This window comes from Hoplias malabaricus, chromosome 16 (genome assembly GCF_029633855.1).
Source record: "Hoplias malabaricus isolate fHopMal1 chromosome 16, fHopMal1.hap1, whole genome shotgun sequence".
NCBI lineage: Eukaryota > Metazoa > Chordata > Actinopteri > Characiformes > Erythrinidae > Hoplias > Hoplias malabaricus.
The window spans coordinates 8,368,285-8,387,890 of NC_089815.1; the positions used below are offsets into that span (position 1 = coordinate 8,368,285).

At 39.1% G+C, this 19,606-nt stretch overlaps 1 protein-coding gene across 2 annotated transcripts in view; it reads left to right on the forward strand.

The window, feature by feature from the left end:
• Window positions 1–12,934, forward strand: part of cpne7 (copine VII) — a 55,805-nt gene extending 42,871 nt beyond the window's left edge. For both annotated transcript variants that reach the window (XM_066647238.1, XM_066647239.1), the window contains exons 12-16: window positions 3,109–3,163; window positions 4,201–4,252; window positions 5,610–5,743; window positions 6,484–6,720; window positions 8,535–12,934. In XM_066647238.1, coding sequence (XP_066503335.1) covers window positions 3,109–3,163; window positions 4,201–4,252; window positions 5,610–5,743; window positions 6,484–6,720; window positions 8,535–8,675 — 619 coding nt within the window. In that variant the 3' untranslated portion in view covers window positions 8,676–12,934. The remainder of the gene's footprint in view (window positions 1–3,108; window positions 3,164–4,200; window positions 4,253–5,609; window positions 5,744–6,483; window positions 6,721–8,534) is intronic.
• Window positions 12,935–19,606: the final 6,672 nt, after the last annotated feature.

Genomic DNA, 19,606 nt, shown 5'->3' on the forward strand with positions numbered 1-19,606 from the left:
TTGATTCTCTAGGATTCTCTGCTGGAATCATATACCAGCAAAAGAATTCGTACAGGTCCATGCCAGTTTATGCATGCCTGATGCTGGTTTTGCTGATCATGATATGCTTGTTGAGGAGTATACCGGTGTCCAAAACACAACATTTGCTGGTGTTGGTAGTAGCTAATTGATGCAGTTTACAAATATAGTCAAATAAATTTAATTATATGGCAAAGACAAAGAGACAGGATGCAGGTGTGAATGTGGTTATTTTACACAGGTGAAAAATAGGGAAACTACAGGATATAAATTCAAAACAAAAATATAGGGACATGTCTTTACGTCTTTACAAACGTCTTTTTTAGGGACGTCTTTACAAACACACAGAAAATGATTGACCAGGCTGAGACGAAGACATAGGGATTTTAAACATACAGAGCACAGGGTACATCTGTGATGTCTCTCAAATTACTACTGTTACCCACGGCTGCTGGAGGGCATGGCTAGGGCAGGGAACAGCATGAAGAACAGAGAGGTTGGAAATGAAGGCCAAAACAAAACAGAAAGACACATGAACCAGGATAAAAACTGAATAAACAGAGACAAGGGCCAAAGGCCGTGGCAGAACATTGCACACAAGTTTCTGCTTCTCTGGGATACTATAACTGCACTATTAACATGTGATACTGTTTTAGGCAATTCCCTACTAGAAAAACTCATCATTGCTACTGCGTCTGTGGGGAATAAAAATGTAACATGAATAAAACGAACAAAAAAACAGGGAGATAGACATAAAAGAAAAAAGATTAAACATTTCTATTTAAATTGTTGTAACACATGTACAAGCACAACTTATGCTCTCCATTAGCATTTAATGGAAAAAAAGGTACTGTACAGGTACGTTATTATCACTAAAATTAGTTTTAAAGTCCGGTTGTGTTGCCTGAATGAACATTTCATTTCATAAGGAAAGGTTTCCTCATAGAACTGTGTTAAAAAAAACAACAAAATATAAGTCCTTGAGATAAAATTAGGTGTGTGAAATCAACACGACTTAAACAAATAATTAATAAATAACTAAATAATTAAAGGTACTGAATATGTACCACCAGAGTGACAGTAAAAGGCAGAGTGTGGTGTCAAAAACTTTGTTTTACTTTGGCACAGTGACGTATTACTGGACTGTACATAACGAACCAATTTCATTTCATTCCTGACGTTTATTTTTGTATTTTGTTCTGATGTGTCGTCTGGGCAGGAGTGGGAAGTGTAAGCAGATTATAGCAGGTAGCATGAAGCTAGAGGAGCGAGACAAAACTGTGAAGATTGTCTTGCATGCTTGGGCTTATGACTTTGCCTTGTGGGAGTATCTCAGTATCTCCCCTCGCAACACTAAACGAATTAGCAAGGCTAATTACTCTTGTTAACATCCGCAACTAGCATGCTGTTATGAAGACTGCAGAGGAGATTGCGCAGTGCTGGAAATGGATGAGTTCCTGTCCGTGGTTCAGCATGGAAAACACATTGTAAATGGCTGAAATGGCATCGCGCCTCAAGACAAGTGAGCTACTGATGCGAGGAACTTCCTGTGAGCCCAGAGTGTTGGTACATTAGAGCTGGGCCACTGTGAAGAATGCTCGTCTCAGACTAGATCAGAATGATACTCCACATCCCTTTAAATGGAGCCTTTTATTCTAATCATGCCTCATCAGCTGGCGAGAAGGATGGTGGCTCTGAGAGATTTGAAGCTTACTATAAATTCTCTGAGCCTCTGGTTATAGCAGTGTGTTTTGTTGCTGTATACTGATAGCACTCCCGGCCTTCATTAGGCTGCTGAAAGACAAGCTCTGTTTCAGTAGAACTTCGGCTCTCTTCTGTCTGATAGCTCTGAGTCTCTTGTTCCCGAGAGTGTTCCAAGGCTGCGGTTGAGCTCGTCCCCCGCTGTGTCCAGCGTCCTGCTGCTCCCTCCTTGCCCCCACCCCGCCTTTCTGGGCTTAGAGCCGGGGCCTGCTGAGTAATGATCTGAGTGCCATTCTGTCCTGCTGTGCCAGGCCTCATCCTCCCTTTGCCTCACCTCGTCCTCCCTGTCACTGAGGGTCTGCTTTCATCCTTCCGCTGTCTCCTGCGTTACACTGCTCACTGCCCTTACCCAATTTTACACCAGATTCCACACAACTCCGGGTGCTCCGGTTTCCTCCCACAGTCCAAAAACACACATTGGTAGGTGGATTGGCGACTCAAAAAAAAGTGTCCGTCCGTCTGTGTGTGTGTGTGTGTGTTGCCCTGTGAAGGACTGGCGCCCCCTCCAGGGTGTATTCCCGCCTTGCACCCAATGATTCCAGGTGGGCTCTGGACCCACCACAACCCTGAATTGGATAAGCGCTTACAGATAATGAATGAATGAATAAAGTTTTTATAAAATAGTCAAGAAAATGTTAGCATTGGGGTTGAGTTAATTGTCAGTACCAACCTGGCTACTTTGTTTAAACAACAAAGAGAATAGAAGATCACACACTGAATGTGTTTAACTGGGATAAGTAATGCTGAACTTGAAAAGAAAAAATAAAAGAATCAGAAGGATTTTTAATGCTGTTACTAAGGATAAGTGATAGCCCAGATTTGCATTTTCACCCAGTATTGAGTAATATGAAGGCCAGCAATCTGATGACAACCTCAATATTCATATTTTGTATTATGTTTTGTATAAACTTTTGTTCAAAGCACACTCTTAATCTGCCCCAAACTCTAGCCCAAAATGTATCTGAGTTCACCTCCCCGTTTCAGCCTTGACAGGTGTGGTCATCATTAAAAATAAAATGAAGTAGATTAGCTTTTGTCTAATCCAAAAAAATTGTGATGATGTAAGGAGATTTTTGTCCATTTGATTTACTTACGCTGATAAGGAGTGATTAGTATGCAGGGACAATATGTGGGAAGTTCGATTACAAATATGTCCCTGTCATTTTTCTGATTGCTCATCAATCTATGAGTGTTGCGTTTTGCTAAAAGAGATTTGGGGAGTTTAATTAATGATATTTAGTAGGGATTCTTTTTAGTTTATCATTTAAAAGTGATAAATATTTAAAAATATTTAAATATATTTTTCTTGTTGTTTTTCCTTCATGACAGTGACAAAAGGTTCTCAGCTTTGGGCTTTGGTGCGAGAATTCCACCAAATTACGAGGTGAGAGAATGTCTCCATTCATTGAGATTCGTCTTTTGTCTTTTGATTTAGCCTCTGCTCCCACTCTTCTTTTCATATGACCTTGGCAAACTGTTGTTCTATTGGCGTATGATTTGCTTGAGAAGCCCTATCCTCCATCTCTATACTCTATATTTACCATTTACCATAAGTGTGTGCGTGTGTGTGTGTGTGTGTATATATATATATATATATATATATATATATATACCACATCTTACACACACACACACACACACATCTTATTATCATACCTCACCTGCCCCCACTCATTCACCACACTACTTTCTGTCAAATAACCCACATTTGATATGTTGAAATTGAGTGTATTTTTATTCACAGCCTCTTCCTTCCCCTTGATATTCCAACCTAGGCAAGGAAAAAGCAGGCGGAAAGAGGCTGAGGGAATGAAAATAATGGCATGACGCTTAGGCCACTCCTTCTGTCAACTGTGTAGAGGTTTTGGGACTTCTTTTTCCACAAGCACATTTGTTTAGGCAGATTGGACCTTGAGAACAGAGAGCAGGCAGTCATTTTAACTAGTACCCTGGGGCCTGGCTCTGAGGCACAATGCAAACAAAGATGAGGCCAGTATGTAGGCTTCAGTGTATTACTACACAGGCTGAAAGTTTAAAGTGGAAATAAGTAAATACAAGAAAGCAAAATGGACTAAAATGCAATAAAAACAACTCAATTTGACTCATAGATCACACTGAGCCTTATCCTCGGTTTCACCACTGTTGTTCTAATAGAGATGCTGAGAGTAGGAATGCAGTTGTAACATAAGTCTTTTTTTCTTGCACAGGGTTGCAGAAACTCATGTCTAAAAGCATGAAGACAAAACAAACAAGCATTGCATTTTTTTTGCTTGCTGTTGTTTTTATTCCTTTAACCGAAGCTCTGATCTTCTGTTGTGAAAAATGAAGGTTCTCTGAAACCTCTAGCGGCGCTGCCACTAACGGACGAAGCCTTTATATCTGAATATAACATTCACCTAACCATGTTTTCTGTGCCTTTAGGTGTCGCATGACTTTGCCATCAATTTTAACCCTGATGATGATGAATGTGAAGGTAAGAAAGAAAAACAGCCTTTTCAATCTACTCTCTCAAAGGCACATTCATAAGAACCTTTACCTGCTGCATTATGCATTATTTAGAAGGCCCATATTCTACGCTCATTGTGCAGAAAAATAGTCATTGTTCATTTTCACAGGACCATTTTTCAACTTGTGTTTATCCCTTACTCTTAAACAGGTTGTCACTATGTGTGCCTTTAAGACAGAAAAATGTGAATGAGCTTTGTTCTGACTGGGCTTTGTAAAGCAGAAAGCAGTTAAGGCTAAAAATAATTCTTATAAAATTAGTTGAATGCTATATGTCACTGATATATTCTCATAACTGAATGTGTGTGAATGTTGGGCAGTGCTACATTCCTGAATGCTGAATTAGTTGTTTTTTTTTCATTTCATTATCTGTAAGCGCTTATCCAGTTCAGGGTTGTGGTGGGTCCAGAGCCTACCTGGAATAATTGGGCACAAGGCGGGAATACACCCTGGAGGGGGCGCAAGTCCTTGCTGAATTTGTGGATATATTTTTTTCTGCAAGTTCTCTGGGGTCTTAATGAAAAGCCTGTGACATGATTTGGTCAAAACGCCACAAGGATCAAACAAAACCGCATCATTGTCCCTCCATCTAAACAGCCCTTTACAGAACGACGGGTTTCAGCACCTTTTGCTTTAAATTATTTTTTTAAACAAATTTTTAAACTATATTTTAACATTTTTTCCGTGGAAATTCGATCCTTCATGACATAAGAATTTTGACTTCACATTCCATAGGAAAGCTGGGAAGTGAAAAAATACAATTACATATATTGTAACTGCGATTATATACTAAACCAGGGTCTTTTGTTTTAAAAAGCAAAACATGTCAGTTTTTTATTTATTATAGCTTTTCTTAAGGTTTGGACTGGAATGTTGTGTAGGGCCACAGTGGTACTACAGCAACTTGTTTATTGTGAGTTTTTGTAAGAATAAAAATTTTTGCAGTGTTTCTGGTTTGTACACCATGTCTGATGAATTCTTTGCATTTGTGCTCTGGCCAAAGAAGTGAACATCTCTACAGAGCAGGACTGACCTCCTTTCCCTGGCTTTTTCGAAGCCCCTTTCAAAGAGAAAGCCAAGAATGCTGGAAGAAATGAGTGAGGGGCTGTGGAGAATCTTGGGCTCCCTCCATCCCTTTCCAATTCGGCAAAGGAGGGATAGCTCCAAGTCTTTTTTTCTTTTAAGCTGATCCTAAAATCTGCTGCTTAAGCTGTGTTGACGGTGTTGCAAACACTCCGGCATACCTTTCAGAGAGAAGTGTACTTGCACAGCACAACTGATACCCTTCTGTCTGTCCTTCTTTCTATCTGTCTTTCTCTCATCAGAAATTCAGGGGGTGGTGGAAGCTTACCAGAACTGCCTGCCCAAGATCCAGCTCTATGGCCCCACTAATGTGGCCCCCATTATCAACAGAATAGCCAAACAGTCTGCTGGGAAGGAGCCCATCAAAGATGCCTCGGTGAGTGTGTCCTCCTCACCCCAGCACAATTTCCATTCCACAAACTACTTCCCAGTGTTTTGCATTTTCATATTTTCAAAACTAGTTCAAAGACAAAAGTGAAGTGGTACATGGGTGTATATAAACCAATTCGCTTTAGGGAACAAATTAAGTAACTAATGACTACAAAAAATCAATTAAGGATTCCATTAAATCTCCTAATATTACAAGAATACACACTTTGAGGTCAACTGTGTGGCCTCAGGGTTTTTGCCACAAAAGAGGTCCATGATGGGTTGTTTTTCAGCGTTTTTGTCCTTGCAATGATCTTCATTTATTATTCAATCTCCAGGATCACCCCCTCTCAGTAAAGTGATCAGGTTTCAGTACATGAGCTCGAACTGTGGAAAACTCAAACTGCAGACTTGGCATGTTCAATACCGGCTGGACCCCCCAGGGACATTTAGGCCAGTAATCCATCCAGCACCTCCAATTTTAGCCCATTGACTGGCAGCTTGCTGTGCTTGTACCTTGTAGTTGAATAGTAAAAAAAATGTTCAAGGGGAAAGCTGGGTTCAAATGGGTGAGGAAAAAAAAAGTATTCATTTTTTATTGGCTTTTATTTAAATCTAATAAAATCACATGGAGTACAATTCTTCCAAATTATTAATCATAGAAACAAAGTACAATTTCTTAAGTATTTTACAGCTCTGCTTGTACCTTTACTGATTAGACCAGTAAGGGATATTTTCTTCTCCTAGCGATACCACATTTTGCTGATCCTGACGGACGGGGTGGTGACAGACATGGCGGACACACGGGAGGCCATTGTCCGAGGATCTTACCAGCCCCTCTCCATCATTATTGTGGGGGTGGGTAATGCAGACTTCACTGACATGCAGATCCTGGATGGAGATGATGGGGTTCTACGTTCCCCTAAAGGAGAACCAGTTCTGAGGGACATCGTTCAGTTTGTGCCCTTCAGAGACTTCAAAACGGTGAGTCCATGGCCTCAATTCCCACCAGATCCCCTGCGGTCATTTGGAGAAGGACACAACTTGCAGCTCCTCTGTAGTTTTGATCTATGAGCCCTCCAAGCATGTCCTCTAGTGTGCTTCTGAACCAGCTTTCCCTTCAAGTGGAGCCATGTCAAATCAGCCAGAGAGCCAGAGCCATGCCAGAGCTGCAGATGGACCCAAAACAGCCTAACTGCAAAAGAGGCTCTCATTAAGTGAAAACATCTAGAAGTGTTTTTTACTTAAGAAGTGTTTGTTACTTAATCTAATAGGGCTTGTTGTAAGAATAAAAATAATATGAGATCATTTAACCCATTTCTGCATACATGTAATTGCTTATGCGATTTTATTTAGAGAAAGTGTCTTATTCTATTGGCAGAACAAGAGCAAAAGTAAGAATAAGACACAAGATAAAATCTCTTACAACAAGCAAAATCTTGAGAAATAAGTAGAATTCAAAGATTCTTACAAAAATCTGCTGAGAAATACCTCTCTGTTGTCAGCAAAATGAAATCTGTTAGTTTATGATTTGTATGCTGTATAAATGTAAAATTCTTCCGGACCATTAAGCTTCTTTTATTACACACCTGCTCATTTTGGCTTTCATCCAAATTTCAATCATACATTTGTACATCCCCATTGTTTTTTTTTGTTTTTTTTTTTTTATTAAAACATAGTTTGCTATGATTTTGCTTGGGTTTGGGTTTTAATGCTGATTGGGTGCTCTGCTCACTCCATTTTCCTTTTCAAGTCACAAATATGTGTGACAAATTATTTAATTTATATTTTCCTCTCCAAAACTAATATCAATGCTTTGAGCTCTCGTTATTTTGAATGTGCTCTTTACAAGAAACTGCTCATAGACACATTTTTGCCTGATCCACTGCTTAAGACCAAGTCTGTAATTTATTAAGTCAAGTTTAATAACGCTAGTGACTTTTGTTGTTTACAGTTAAATATTAAATGTGCGAAAGTAGTGATAATATTTTGTAGCTTTAGAATTACAGAATGTAGTCTATTTGGGACTTGTTTTGTTGTTCCCCTTTCCACTTATGCTTCAGTGGTCCATAACTCCAACAGAGTGTCTGATCCACACTTACCAGTACAACAAACTAAAACGACACTATCAAATCAGTGGAAACAGAATGCAATAATATAAAAGGGGAAAAGGGAGTGGTTCACCATCATTTGAAAGACTGCATAGGCAGTTTCATTAATGTAATGTCTCTAAACATAAAACAGTAAAGACCTTGGTGATTTCACCAACTATGGCACATAATATTATTACAAAATCCAGAGAAAACCGTGTATCTAAGAGACAAAACTATTTTGGCCGCCTGTGGTCCTCAGTCCCTCTGAAAGCACTGTATTAAAAACTTCAGCTTGAAGATTCTCTAGTGCAAATCACAGCATTGGCTCAGAATCACTTCCAAAAATCATTGTCCATGAACACAGTTTGTCGCCACGTACACAAATGAAAAATAAAACCCACTCACCCAAGGAAGATACCATATACACACAGGATCCAGAAAAAGGGACAAAGAATGTAGAAACATGGAGAGGGGTTTAATTTGTTAGTTGATCTGTGTATATTTTTTAGATTATTTTCTGATGCTGAAAAAAGTAAATGGCCAGTTTCACTAGAAGTTAAATGCTTTCTTTTTGTATATTATAGATGCAGTGGCTAACTGAAATCACTTGGATCATTTTGTTATTTAATGACAAGAATAAACTGAAAATAAAATGTAAACTGTTTTGTCTCTATACATGAATACATCTCCCTCTGTTTTCTCCAGGCGTCTCCTGCAGCACTGGCAAAGTGTGTCCTTGCCGAGGTGCCCAAACAGGTAGTGGAGTACTTCAGCCACAAGGCCATACCACCCATGAGACCTGTGTTGGATTCTACTCCAAACTCCATCGCCAACACCCCAGATTAACCTTTCTATCTTGAGCCCTGACCTCCACAATGTCCCTGTGCACTTCCTCCAGTACTGGATGAGGGAGAGTGTGCTTGGAAAAGGGCCAATATGGAGGAAAACCACAACTACACTAAAAAATAACAAAACACTACATTGTTGTGCCGATTGCCATTTTCCCTCTGTTAATACATGTTTCTAGAGAGTGAAAGGATGGGATTTGGAGGCTGAATTGTTGTCCTGGGTCTGGCGTGGTGCTTGCAGGAGACTTCTCCCCTCCACCTGCTGTACAAGGCCATTGCATGAGGACATTTAGGCCAGAAATCTGCACACGCCTCCCACCAGAGTCCTAGACCTTTTGACTGCCGACGGCTCTCTACAACTGCTCTGCAAAGGCCACATCTGTATTCTGCTTCTTTTGTTTTTCTTTTTTATTATTATTATTATTTTTTAAATACTTTGCATTTCAGGACTCTTCCAGGCATTTGCCCTGCCCCCCGCTGTGCTCATCTTCTCTGGCCCTGTGTTGTTCCTATTTATTTATTACCTTCTGAGCTCTAGGCGTATGGCTGGCCTTTCATCATCCTGCTTTTGGCAGCTACTTACGAGATTTGAGTAAGAAGAGAATGGCTGGTCATTATCCATAATTACATAAGAACACGTGATGTTAGGAGGATCCGTAAATATGTAAATGAGTCTCTCATGTTTATTAGTCCTGAAGAGATTGTCTGCCTGCACTGGACATATGTATATTTCATACCAAGGATGAAGATTCTTGATATTGTTCACATTTATTTCCACACTTCTGTTGTACTCTTGTAGATTGTGTTTCTGTCCAGGTTCCTGTTGTAGACAACACACAAGAATATCCCCAACTTTTTATTCCTATGAATAAACAGATTTCTTCCCTTTAGGCTCAGACAGATTAGGCTTTGGGACCTTAAGTTTAGGAAAAAATAGAATGAAGTCAGTATATCATTATCTTTTTTTTAATTCTGATGTAAGATGATTGTTTCAGCTGCTGGTATATGTACCCTATGCATGATAATAAGTGACCTCAAAGAGGTGAGGGGTGGGAGGGGGCCCTGCCCAGTAATCATTTGCAATCCGTACAAAGATGTGCACCACACTGGCAACTCAATTATATGAAAAAGATGTATTCAGTCTTTCATCTTGTGGTGGTCAACCATTTTGTGTACTGCCACAACTGCAAAATACTGGAAAATCAAGTTCAAATTGTTTAGATTAGATGTCCCAAGATTAGTGTGTGGGGGAAAATTTGCCAGTATGCTTACATATGCATGCTATCAGCCTTTTCCCACATGAAAATAATTAAGTCCAACACTCACTGATCATTGCTTGGAAGTCCACTTTTGATGATATATTTCATATTCCATATTTCACCTCAGTACCTTCCTTCTATTACAAATAAAACTAAATGGCCTCAAAAATATGGACACCTGCCTTCCCAATGTTGGATCAGGTTTAGTATCAGATTTCCTTTTCTTGACATCATTTAGAAATTACAGATTGATGTTGCCTTATTCTTAGAGAATTTGCCACAGGAAGATAAGCACATGGACAAAATGCCTCTTTGACAATTAAGTGCACTATCTAGCTAGTTTAGTAGCCATATAAAGATTCATTCTGGAGATGGTTTTATTAATTAAAGCAAAGTCTGTTTTTGTTTTTTTTTATTATTCTCATGATCTTTTAATGGCTAATGCTGAGAACAATCAGTAACTCAAGCAAAACTAACACGCTAGCAAAATGCTAACATTAGCATACAGAGTTGTTCTACTCTGTATAAGAATAAAATATATATTAAAGGGATGTAATGTTGCCCACAACACAAATATCACACATCAACCAAGCCTATTTGGATTTTTTAAGAATTTCTAGTTCACGCTATATACATCCCTTCATATATGTGTGTGTTCTGTATCTGCAGATTCAATAAGTCGCTGAACAAATACACCCAAAAAACTCAACCTGAATTTGCCATGCTTCAAGCACTAAACTGCAGTCACGTGAATAAAGTAATGTTTAAGGATACCCTGTCCATGAATAATTGGTTTCAGGGCCCCTCACAGATACTGTGGGATGGCTGTATGTCCAATTGTTTGTAGACACCTATCTACATTAGTGTGCACCTATTCCAAACACATATATTCAGCTGTACATACAGCTTGTATAATTTCATATAATTCAAAAATAGTACATGCCAAATGTACAACAATTAAGAGAGCATGAGAAACATACAGTATTTTGAGCAGGTGTCTACAAATATGAGGCAAATGTTGTAGTTTTTGGAAAAAAACAGCAAATGTAACAGACACAATGCAGATACGACTTAACTGGAATTAACAAACAGAGCCACCACTTGTTTTTTACCGTTTTACTCGTTTTTTAAAGCTGGAAATGATTTGTCACTGTGTATTTAAGGTGAAATCATAGTACATTGTAACAAAGCAAAGGGAAAGTAATGGCTTGGCTGACTCAACTGAAAGAAAATCATAGCTACAAACCCACTGCATTCATTTACACAGAAAAGCTAATCATGCCCCTGTTCATTTTTCATAGGAACCAGCCAAGTAGTGTCATCACAGGGTTGAGCTTTATCAGTAAATTTGCCCAGAGCAGCTCTGGTGTGAGTAATCATATTACAGACACATCTCATGGTGCTGCAGTTTGTTCTGAGTGAAAATATGTAAGAATTCTTTCTAAAAGATTTTACTGAGTGGTTTTCTTTCTTGGATATGCTTTATTAGGATTATTATCATGGTACAAAATCATAAAATATTCATGTTCCATGATGATTATGGTCTTAAGCTGGTGGTCCAGATGGCACTACCACCACCATATCTTGGGAAAACAGGCTTTGCCTTTAGACGTGTGGCGCAAAGCTGTAAAATGCTTTCTGGATAGGCTTCGGCCTCGCCTGGAGCTGCCTTAACTTGCTGCTTGGGTGATGCAATGCCATGTATTTTATGTGCACATGGATATGCTCAGTGTCGAGAGCGGCACACCACATTTGACCATAAAATGAGCATGAACTCTGCTTCCCCCCCCCCCCCCCAGAGCTTTGAAGAGCAGTGTTTTGGCAGAAGAGAGAGATTTACCACCGCACACATGCGATCAGATGAATGTAAATGGCAGGTAGGCTTTGATCTCCACATGAAGGCACATGACAGTTTGTATTAAGACAATGCATCTACAAAAATTGCTGTTGCTGGTTGGCCGTCTTTTTGCAGTGAAGGATCAGCTGTACTGAGACAGTCCAACTGCATCTTGTAAATTATATTTTGATAACAGCTGTTCATTTATTTGTATATTTTGGTTTAATTATGCATTATATTGTGGGCTGCCCAATATGACCCTGTATGCTAATTATTAATATAGGCAATTATCTGCCCTTTTTATTTCACCATAGCTGTGGCCCTCATTCTCTTTATGCACACATACACAAACTGACAGAGGGTGGGATTGTTTGAGCGATTCATTTCAGTTTTAATATCTCTGCAATGTTGCCCCTTCAGGCTTGGAGGAGTAACAGAGAAGGTTCTTAGTGTTAAAGAGAAATGGTTGAGCTTCTGATGTTAACTCAGCTGTTGGTGTTAAAAAATCTGAGCACAGTGTGAGACTTTGCTGAGATCTCGACTATAACTCGTGGAGATATTTTTCTAAGGTGAAATATCTGAAGGCATGGTCTACTTTGTCTTATAACTTTTTTTCTTTCCTATGGGGTTTATGCATTCCAGCTAGTGGAGTAGTGTACATATACAGAGGGAGCAAGTCTCCAAGAGATGTGAGTCATAACAGCAGCATATGAAGTCAGCCAAAATGCATGTAGGACAAACTCCGCTCTGGGCCGCTTGCATTTCCATCCATAAGGTTGCGAGATGCAAACATTTCTCTGCAGAAATTAAAAAGACTTTCATTGTGTTTCTGTGTACGCTTACTGCTCTTGCTTCTCTTGTTATTGGATTAAAGCGAGCTGGGAAATCACTTCAGCAGTTTGCTGCAGCTTCTCTCCTCTGCTACTGGAGGAGAAGGGTTTTGAGACTATAGGGTCTGTAGCGAGCCTCGCAAGATCTATTCTGTCTCCTTTTTTTGAACACTGTAATTTTACTGCATGCATTTACTCTGTGTTGAAATGTGCTGTTTGTTCCTTTTGAGTATTACATGGTGTGAGGGGAGTCCATCTTTGCCTCCTGCAATCCTGATCTTGTAGTGTGTGTGTGTGCTCTTAATCCTGCAACAAGGCCAATAAAAACCTCTCAGTGAACTGAGTGTGCATGTTTATTGTAATTTTCTGTAAAATATATTAACTGTTTAGGAGTAATTGTGGGTTGAATAGTTTGTTTGGGTAATGCAGCCCAAAATAATATAGGTTTAGTGTAAGAGTCCTGACTGAACCTCCCCCTATCAAATATCTATGGAAGGTAAATCAGCCAAGCAGAAGAGGTATTTCTGGCAGAATCTGAGTATGTACCTTGATATCATGACTTATTCTCAAAGGTTTAATAAGACTTGATAAAAAATAATTATATCATGCTTATATGTAATAAAATATATATGTAAAATATTTTTTATAGTTATTTTCAACATCCTTTCATTTTGTGTATCCACTTAAGCACTGAGTCCAGAGCTCAGACGTGGAGAGAATAAAGAGTAAAAGATCTAAATATTGACTGCGTTCCTTAAAGTGAAGACCTGAAATGTGTCCTGAAAAAGTTACTTCTAAGGAAAATAAGTTATTATTCCTAGATAAAAAGTGAACACTGAGACATTGAGTACTGTCAGAAAATAAATAAATACAGGTTGCTGTTTCTCTTCTAGCAGGTGGTTCAGTATCCTCTCTGCTACTGCCATGAGCTGAAGGTATGGTCAGGATTTTGAGCTCATTAAAGGCTGCTTTGGAGTGAGGGGCCATTCTAGGAATAGAACTGTAAGGGTACTAAGCACCCACCAACCACACCCCAATTTTTTTAACGAGAATTATTCCTAGTCACACACTGGTGAAAGACAGATTTTTTGATAATTTTTCCTCCCACAGCAGGTACACTCCCCGTCTGGTTTCATTTAAATAACTAAAAACAGAAATCATTGGCTACATACACTGCCTGGTCAAAAAAAAGCTCACTCTAGTATTTCATTGGACCGCCTTTAGCTTTGATTACAAAATGCATTCACTGTGGCGTAGTTTCAACAAGTTTGAGCCACATCACATTTATTTCTGTCCAGAGTTGCATTAATTTTTCCCCAAGATCTTATACTGATGATGGGAGATTTGGACCACTGCACAAAGTCTTCTCCAGCACATCCCAAACATTCTCAATGGGGTTCAGCTCTGGACTCTGTGGTGGCCAATCCATGTGTGAAAATGATGCCTCATGCTCCCCGAACCACTCTTTTACAATTTGAGCCCAGTGAATCCTTGCATTGTGATCTTGGAAATAAGCCTGTGCCATCAGGGAAAAAATTGATGGAATAACATGGTCGTTCAATATATTCAGGTATTCAACTGACCTCATTCTTTAGGCACATAACGTTACTGAACGTAGACCTGACCAACTGCAGCAACCCCAGTTCATAGCACTGCCACAGGCTTGTACGGTAGGCACAAGGCATGATGGGTGCATCACTTCAGCCGGCTGTGTTCTTACCCTGATGAGACGCATCACTCTTAAATAGGATAAATGTGAACACATCAGACCACATGACCTTCCATTGCTCCAGAGTCCAATTTTTATGCTCATTAGCAAACTGAAGCCGTTTTTGCCGGTCACTGATAAGTGGTTTTCTTAAAACTACACAGCTGTTTAGTCCCAATCCCTTGAGTTCCCTTCGCATTGTGCATGTGGAAATGCTGTTACTTTCACTATTAAACATATCCCTGAGTTGTTCTGTTGTTTTTCTATGGTTTGATTACACCAAACATTTAAGTGATCACCGATCGCAATCATTGAAGAACACAACATTCCTTCCTCAAAGATGGTTTTCCCAATGTCCTTTCACTTTTTAATAATGCGTTGGACAGTCCTTCACCCGATATTAGTAGTTTCAGCAAATCTTCTTAGATGTTTTCAAGTTCAAGTTCAAGAAGTTTACTGTCATTTCAGCAGTATACAGTGTTTACAGTACACAGTGAAACGAAATTGCGTTCCTCCAGGTACAAGGTGCTACATAAGACAATACACAACATTAAAGTGCAACTAGTGCAAAGCTAGTGCAAACATAAAACAGTGCACACACATTAAACTGCAAAAGACATAGAACATAAAACAATACACAACATTTTCTTTGCTTGATGCATGCCCTTCTGAAACATCTTTTTAACATCTTTTCCACGACGATGTGTCTTTCGACATGGTTGTTTAACAAATGAGAAGCTACACTGGTGAACTTTTTTTTTCATCAGGCAGCATACAGACAGCTCTCTTTTTACCCTGTTAATATGAACAATTCTACAGCTAAATCAGTTACTGTTTAGGAAAAATGAGGAAAATTTTATTTAGGACTAGTCAATTTCTCTTTTTTAGGGCATCTGATCACCCTACTGTGGGCAAATAAGCCACATCATTTTCACATTTCTCTCTCACCTGACCCTGGCTGTTTTTTATTTTATATTTTTTTAAATCAAGTATCCACTGTATTCGGCTGACCACACACACACACACACACACACACACAAAATAAATGTTAGAAGTTGGGTGTATCAACCAGCAAAGTGCAGCATTAGGTGAGGGGAAGGGGAGGGGGGATTGCTGTAATATTTTGTATTTTCATATGCATTTTCCATGGATCTTTTTTATATTTATTTATTTATTTATTTATTTATTAAACATTAACAAAATGTATTTTTTCAGCTTATGATAGATAAACTTACATTAAAAAAAGACTTTTTCCTCTTATTTTTAGGAGTGCTTTTACTCAAATTAGAGGCTAAAAGAGGCTAGTTTACATTGCTTTTCTGAAGAGAATACACACTGTATGTGCATCTGGACATCAGTGTCTGAAATGGGTGCATCATTAATCAGATGCTATCACTAATCTGAATGCTATCTAGATATTTTTGGATAAAGCCATGTTTATTTGCAGCTTCAAAAAATATTTGCAAAATCCTTCCACTGCTTAGTACTCAATGTCTAACATTTTATGAAAGTGAAGACCATGCTTTTAATTATATTTTACAGGCTGTATTTATGATTGAATTAATTGCACAGTGATAACTGGACACACCTGGCTCTGTGGGACAATCTTTCAGCAGGATCTGAGCGTGAGAATCGGGTGGGTATAATTAGGGCTGCACTGAATCTCAGCAGGATAACCATCACAAGAAAAATTAATTTAAATATAGTTTGCTGTACTGCAGACATGTATTAGAACACTCTGTGCCATATTAACAAATATATTATCAGTTAAAATGATCCAGTTTTTATGCTTATGTTTAGAAAGTCAGCTTACTGATATTTGGCCTGAACTAGACACTACATTGTGCCAAAATCAGACACCACACTCAATTGGCTTAATTTCAAATCTCAACATATATTCATGCATATATATGCAAATTATTCATAAAAAATTGGGGTGGGTTCCATTGACCAGAAACTTAGTCAGAACACCATTTTTGGGAAAATTACTTTTAGTTTTTCAAAGCCCTCTCCACTAAAGTACAGTTTTCTTGCTAGAAGTTTAGAGGTCATGCCCAACAGGTTGCAGGCTTGCAGGCTGATTATGTAACCCTTCTCCTAAAGGATCTAATAGTAATGGTGGGACTGTAGAGTAATCCTTTACTGAAAGACTCAGCATGTCACCATTACATTAGCCTTTATGTAACTCATTGTGTGCACTGTGGATGCCAGTGCTTTCCAATGGGTAAAATGTTCAATTCAAGGGTCCCTAGGGGGCCTTTCAAGCTAAAGCCATTTTATTACCTTTGTCAAAATGCCTAAAGTATATCTTGTAAAAATAAATAAATCACAAATTGTGCTTTAGGGTGATGATGTGCACGGACTACTTTTGGACTCTAAATTGGCTTTCAAATGAAGGTTTCTTTGAAATGTTCTGCAGGGAACTGTTTCCTTGGGCATTGTACAGGGGATTATGTGTTTTAGATGCTAGGCACATATAGAACAAGCTCACAGCTCACAAATGTATTCACTCTCTTATTCACACTCACCCACCCACTCATATTTAGCAGGCTGAAAATCCTCCACTAGGTGGCACCATTGGGAGTCTAAAAAAACAGGCCTTTATTTCAGAGCGATTGAGCATCAGAGACAATATGTGTCCTTGTTTCTTCAAACACATTCCTTCTAATTGATATAGTATATCAGGGGTAGACCATACTGAATGCATAGCTGTCACTGGATTTTGTGGTTTTTGGCAGGTATGAGAATACCTAGTCCATGTGCATTTATCACCCTTTACCAGCTTTAACTCGCTTTGTGGAAGCGCACTCATTTTGCATTCAGCTGTCAGGCCGAAAGACATTAAACCCAGAGGAAACAGCATATATAACGTTTTGTTCTCTATTCATCTTCCAGTTTCCTCACTTTTCACGTCATGTGAGCCTCAGCGTTCAACGATTTCCCAGATGCATGTCCACGAGAGGAATCAAAGCATCCTGGGAGACAGCAAAGAGCCTGCGTTTGCATGACAGTGCTTCACACTCGCTGAACTCATTTCTCCTGCAACACCAGGAGGTCAGAGAGGATCCCTGGTGGTCTCACTAAAAGACAGCAGGGTCAAGGCCCCTCTGGATGGCCTTGCTTCTTTTACCTGCCATAGTCAGAGTGTGAATAATAGTCGTTGCCATGGAGATAGCTGAAGGCTTTTGGAGGGGGAGACAGAGAGATGGATTGAGACAAGCTTGGGAGGGGGAGGTTAGATGGGTGCCAGCGAATAGGCCCAAGTGATTGTTGGGAGAAACAAACAGCCTTGATTGTGAGGCTCTGGTCTTTCAGAGGGAGTGAGGAGAAAAAAAATAAACACTCCTCCTCTAAATCATGCAGGAAAGGGTCCATGCACTCTAGTACGCTGTGGGAATCTGAGCATCAGTGCTTCTTTCATGTATCGCTGAGACTGATTCATAAGCCTGTCTGCTGCAGGCGGAGTTTGCTGATGTCATGGAGCAATGAGACGATAGAAAACATATTTCACAGGCAAACACATCTGAGCTCAGCTTGAAAGATAGAAAGCAGATTTCTGCACACGGTCAAACAAGCCCCAAGTCCATTGTTCTGTGTGTTTGTCTTTAGACTGAAAGCTATCCTGAGAGATCTTATCAAAGTCAAAAGGTCCAGGAGACATACAACAGCAAGAAAGCACCACTATTGTAGAAAAACAGTATAACAGCACACAGGCAAAATGTCTGATAAAGCAATAACTCAAAAGAGACAAGAGTCATTTCACTACAGTATAGAAAATTATTATTTTTAATGCTTAAAAGAAATAAAACAAGTTACAGCAGCTTTGTATTTGGCTGCACCAGTCAGGTATTAATACCAGATTTTTCTGATTTTAAAAAGTAAGGAGTAAATCAGGAAATCACTGGTTCAATCAACAATCCTGGTCCAATCCACTGGTTCAATCCTCATTCTTCTGAGGCTTCAAAAGCCTAGAGAATGCAAATGGCCTCATCTCTAGGTGGGTAGAACAGTCCATCCTCTATCTCATCTCTCTGCTCACTGTGCTGGCTAACCTGGGCATTTGTTCGCTGATGAAACAGATCTGGGCAGTCTTTGTTCTCCAATGAGTTAAAGTGTTCAATGGAACTGTGTTAGCAGCAGTTTGAAAAGAAGCTGTGGGTTAGTCTTTTGTGTCTCAGGGGAATCAAAAGTTCGCCTCCACCGTCCTGAGGATGATGGCACTGAGTGTGATTGGTAAGAGTTATTGAAAGGGTGGAACTGGAGAGGACTATTAAAAGCAATGTCGACAATTCTGCAGAACATCTGTTCTCTCTGGTTTGTTTACGTTCAGAAGCCCTGCTTCTTTTAAGGTGGAAAGGTATGTTTGAGGAAAAAAAAAATTTATTCACTGTTTGAATTTCCACAGAAAATAATTTGTAACTCAGATTGTTTAGTTTTGTAGCATTGCACTCTGTGTTTACTTTCATGTGGTTATCACTCTTCCAAATTTGGAATCAGTTCCACCTGAAAGTAATCTGAAACAGTAAAAATAAGTCAATAGCACCCACCTATGGAGCAATAATAGAGAAATATCCTCATCTTGGGTCATTCTTTTCATTATTTGAAGGTCTCATCACTGTCTAAACCTCTCCAGATGCAATTTCTTTGCACAGAGAGAAAGAGAAAGCCCAGCATACAGGATGGAGACCATTTGTTTTTTTACTTGCTTACTAACACATAGAATAGAGGGCTAGCCAAGGGTAAATTTTGATTAAAATCATGTGTCACTTTTAATGCACAAGAATTCCGAAAAAAAGGGAACAAACACTGAGTGTTAAGTGCTATATAAAATAAGTGTAAGGTTTCATAAATTTTAGCAATGCGAGGATCAGGGCATGCTGAACTGAACAGGAAAACATTGCCTGTATTCATTGTGCAAATTTGAAGCTGTGGCCTGAAATGAACTATTCGTTTTCATTCTGTCTTTTGACATTTATCCTACTGCACAATTTACTGAGCTGAAACAGCCTTCAGACTTTTATGATTGTGATTCGGGAAATATGAATCGCTTATTTATCTATAGGAATTTTTGATTTCTCTTTTTTGATGAAGTCTGTCATGTGACCAGGTCACATGAGTTTGTTGCAAAGTTACAGGTCATAAATTTAAAATCTATTTTTTAATTATACTTCAAGTGTATTTAATCCTAGCTTCATTAAGATTTATTTGTTTTCATTTGTTGTTTATCACAGAATGAGTGTTTTGAAGCCTCGCAATTTAATTTGTATTCGCTCTGTGATTTTAGGAATGCTTTAT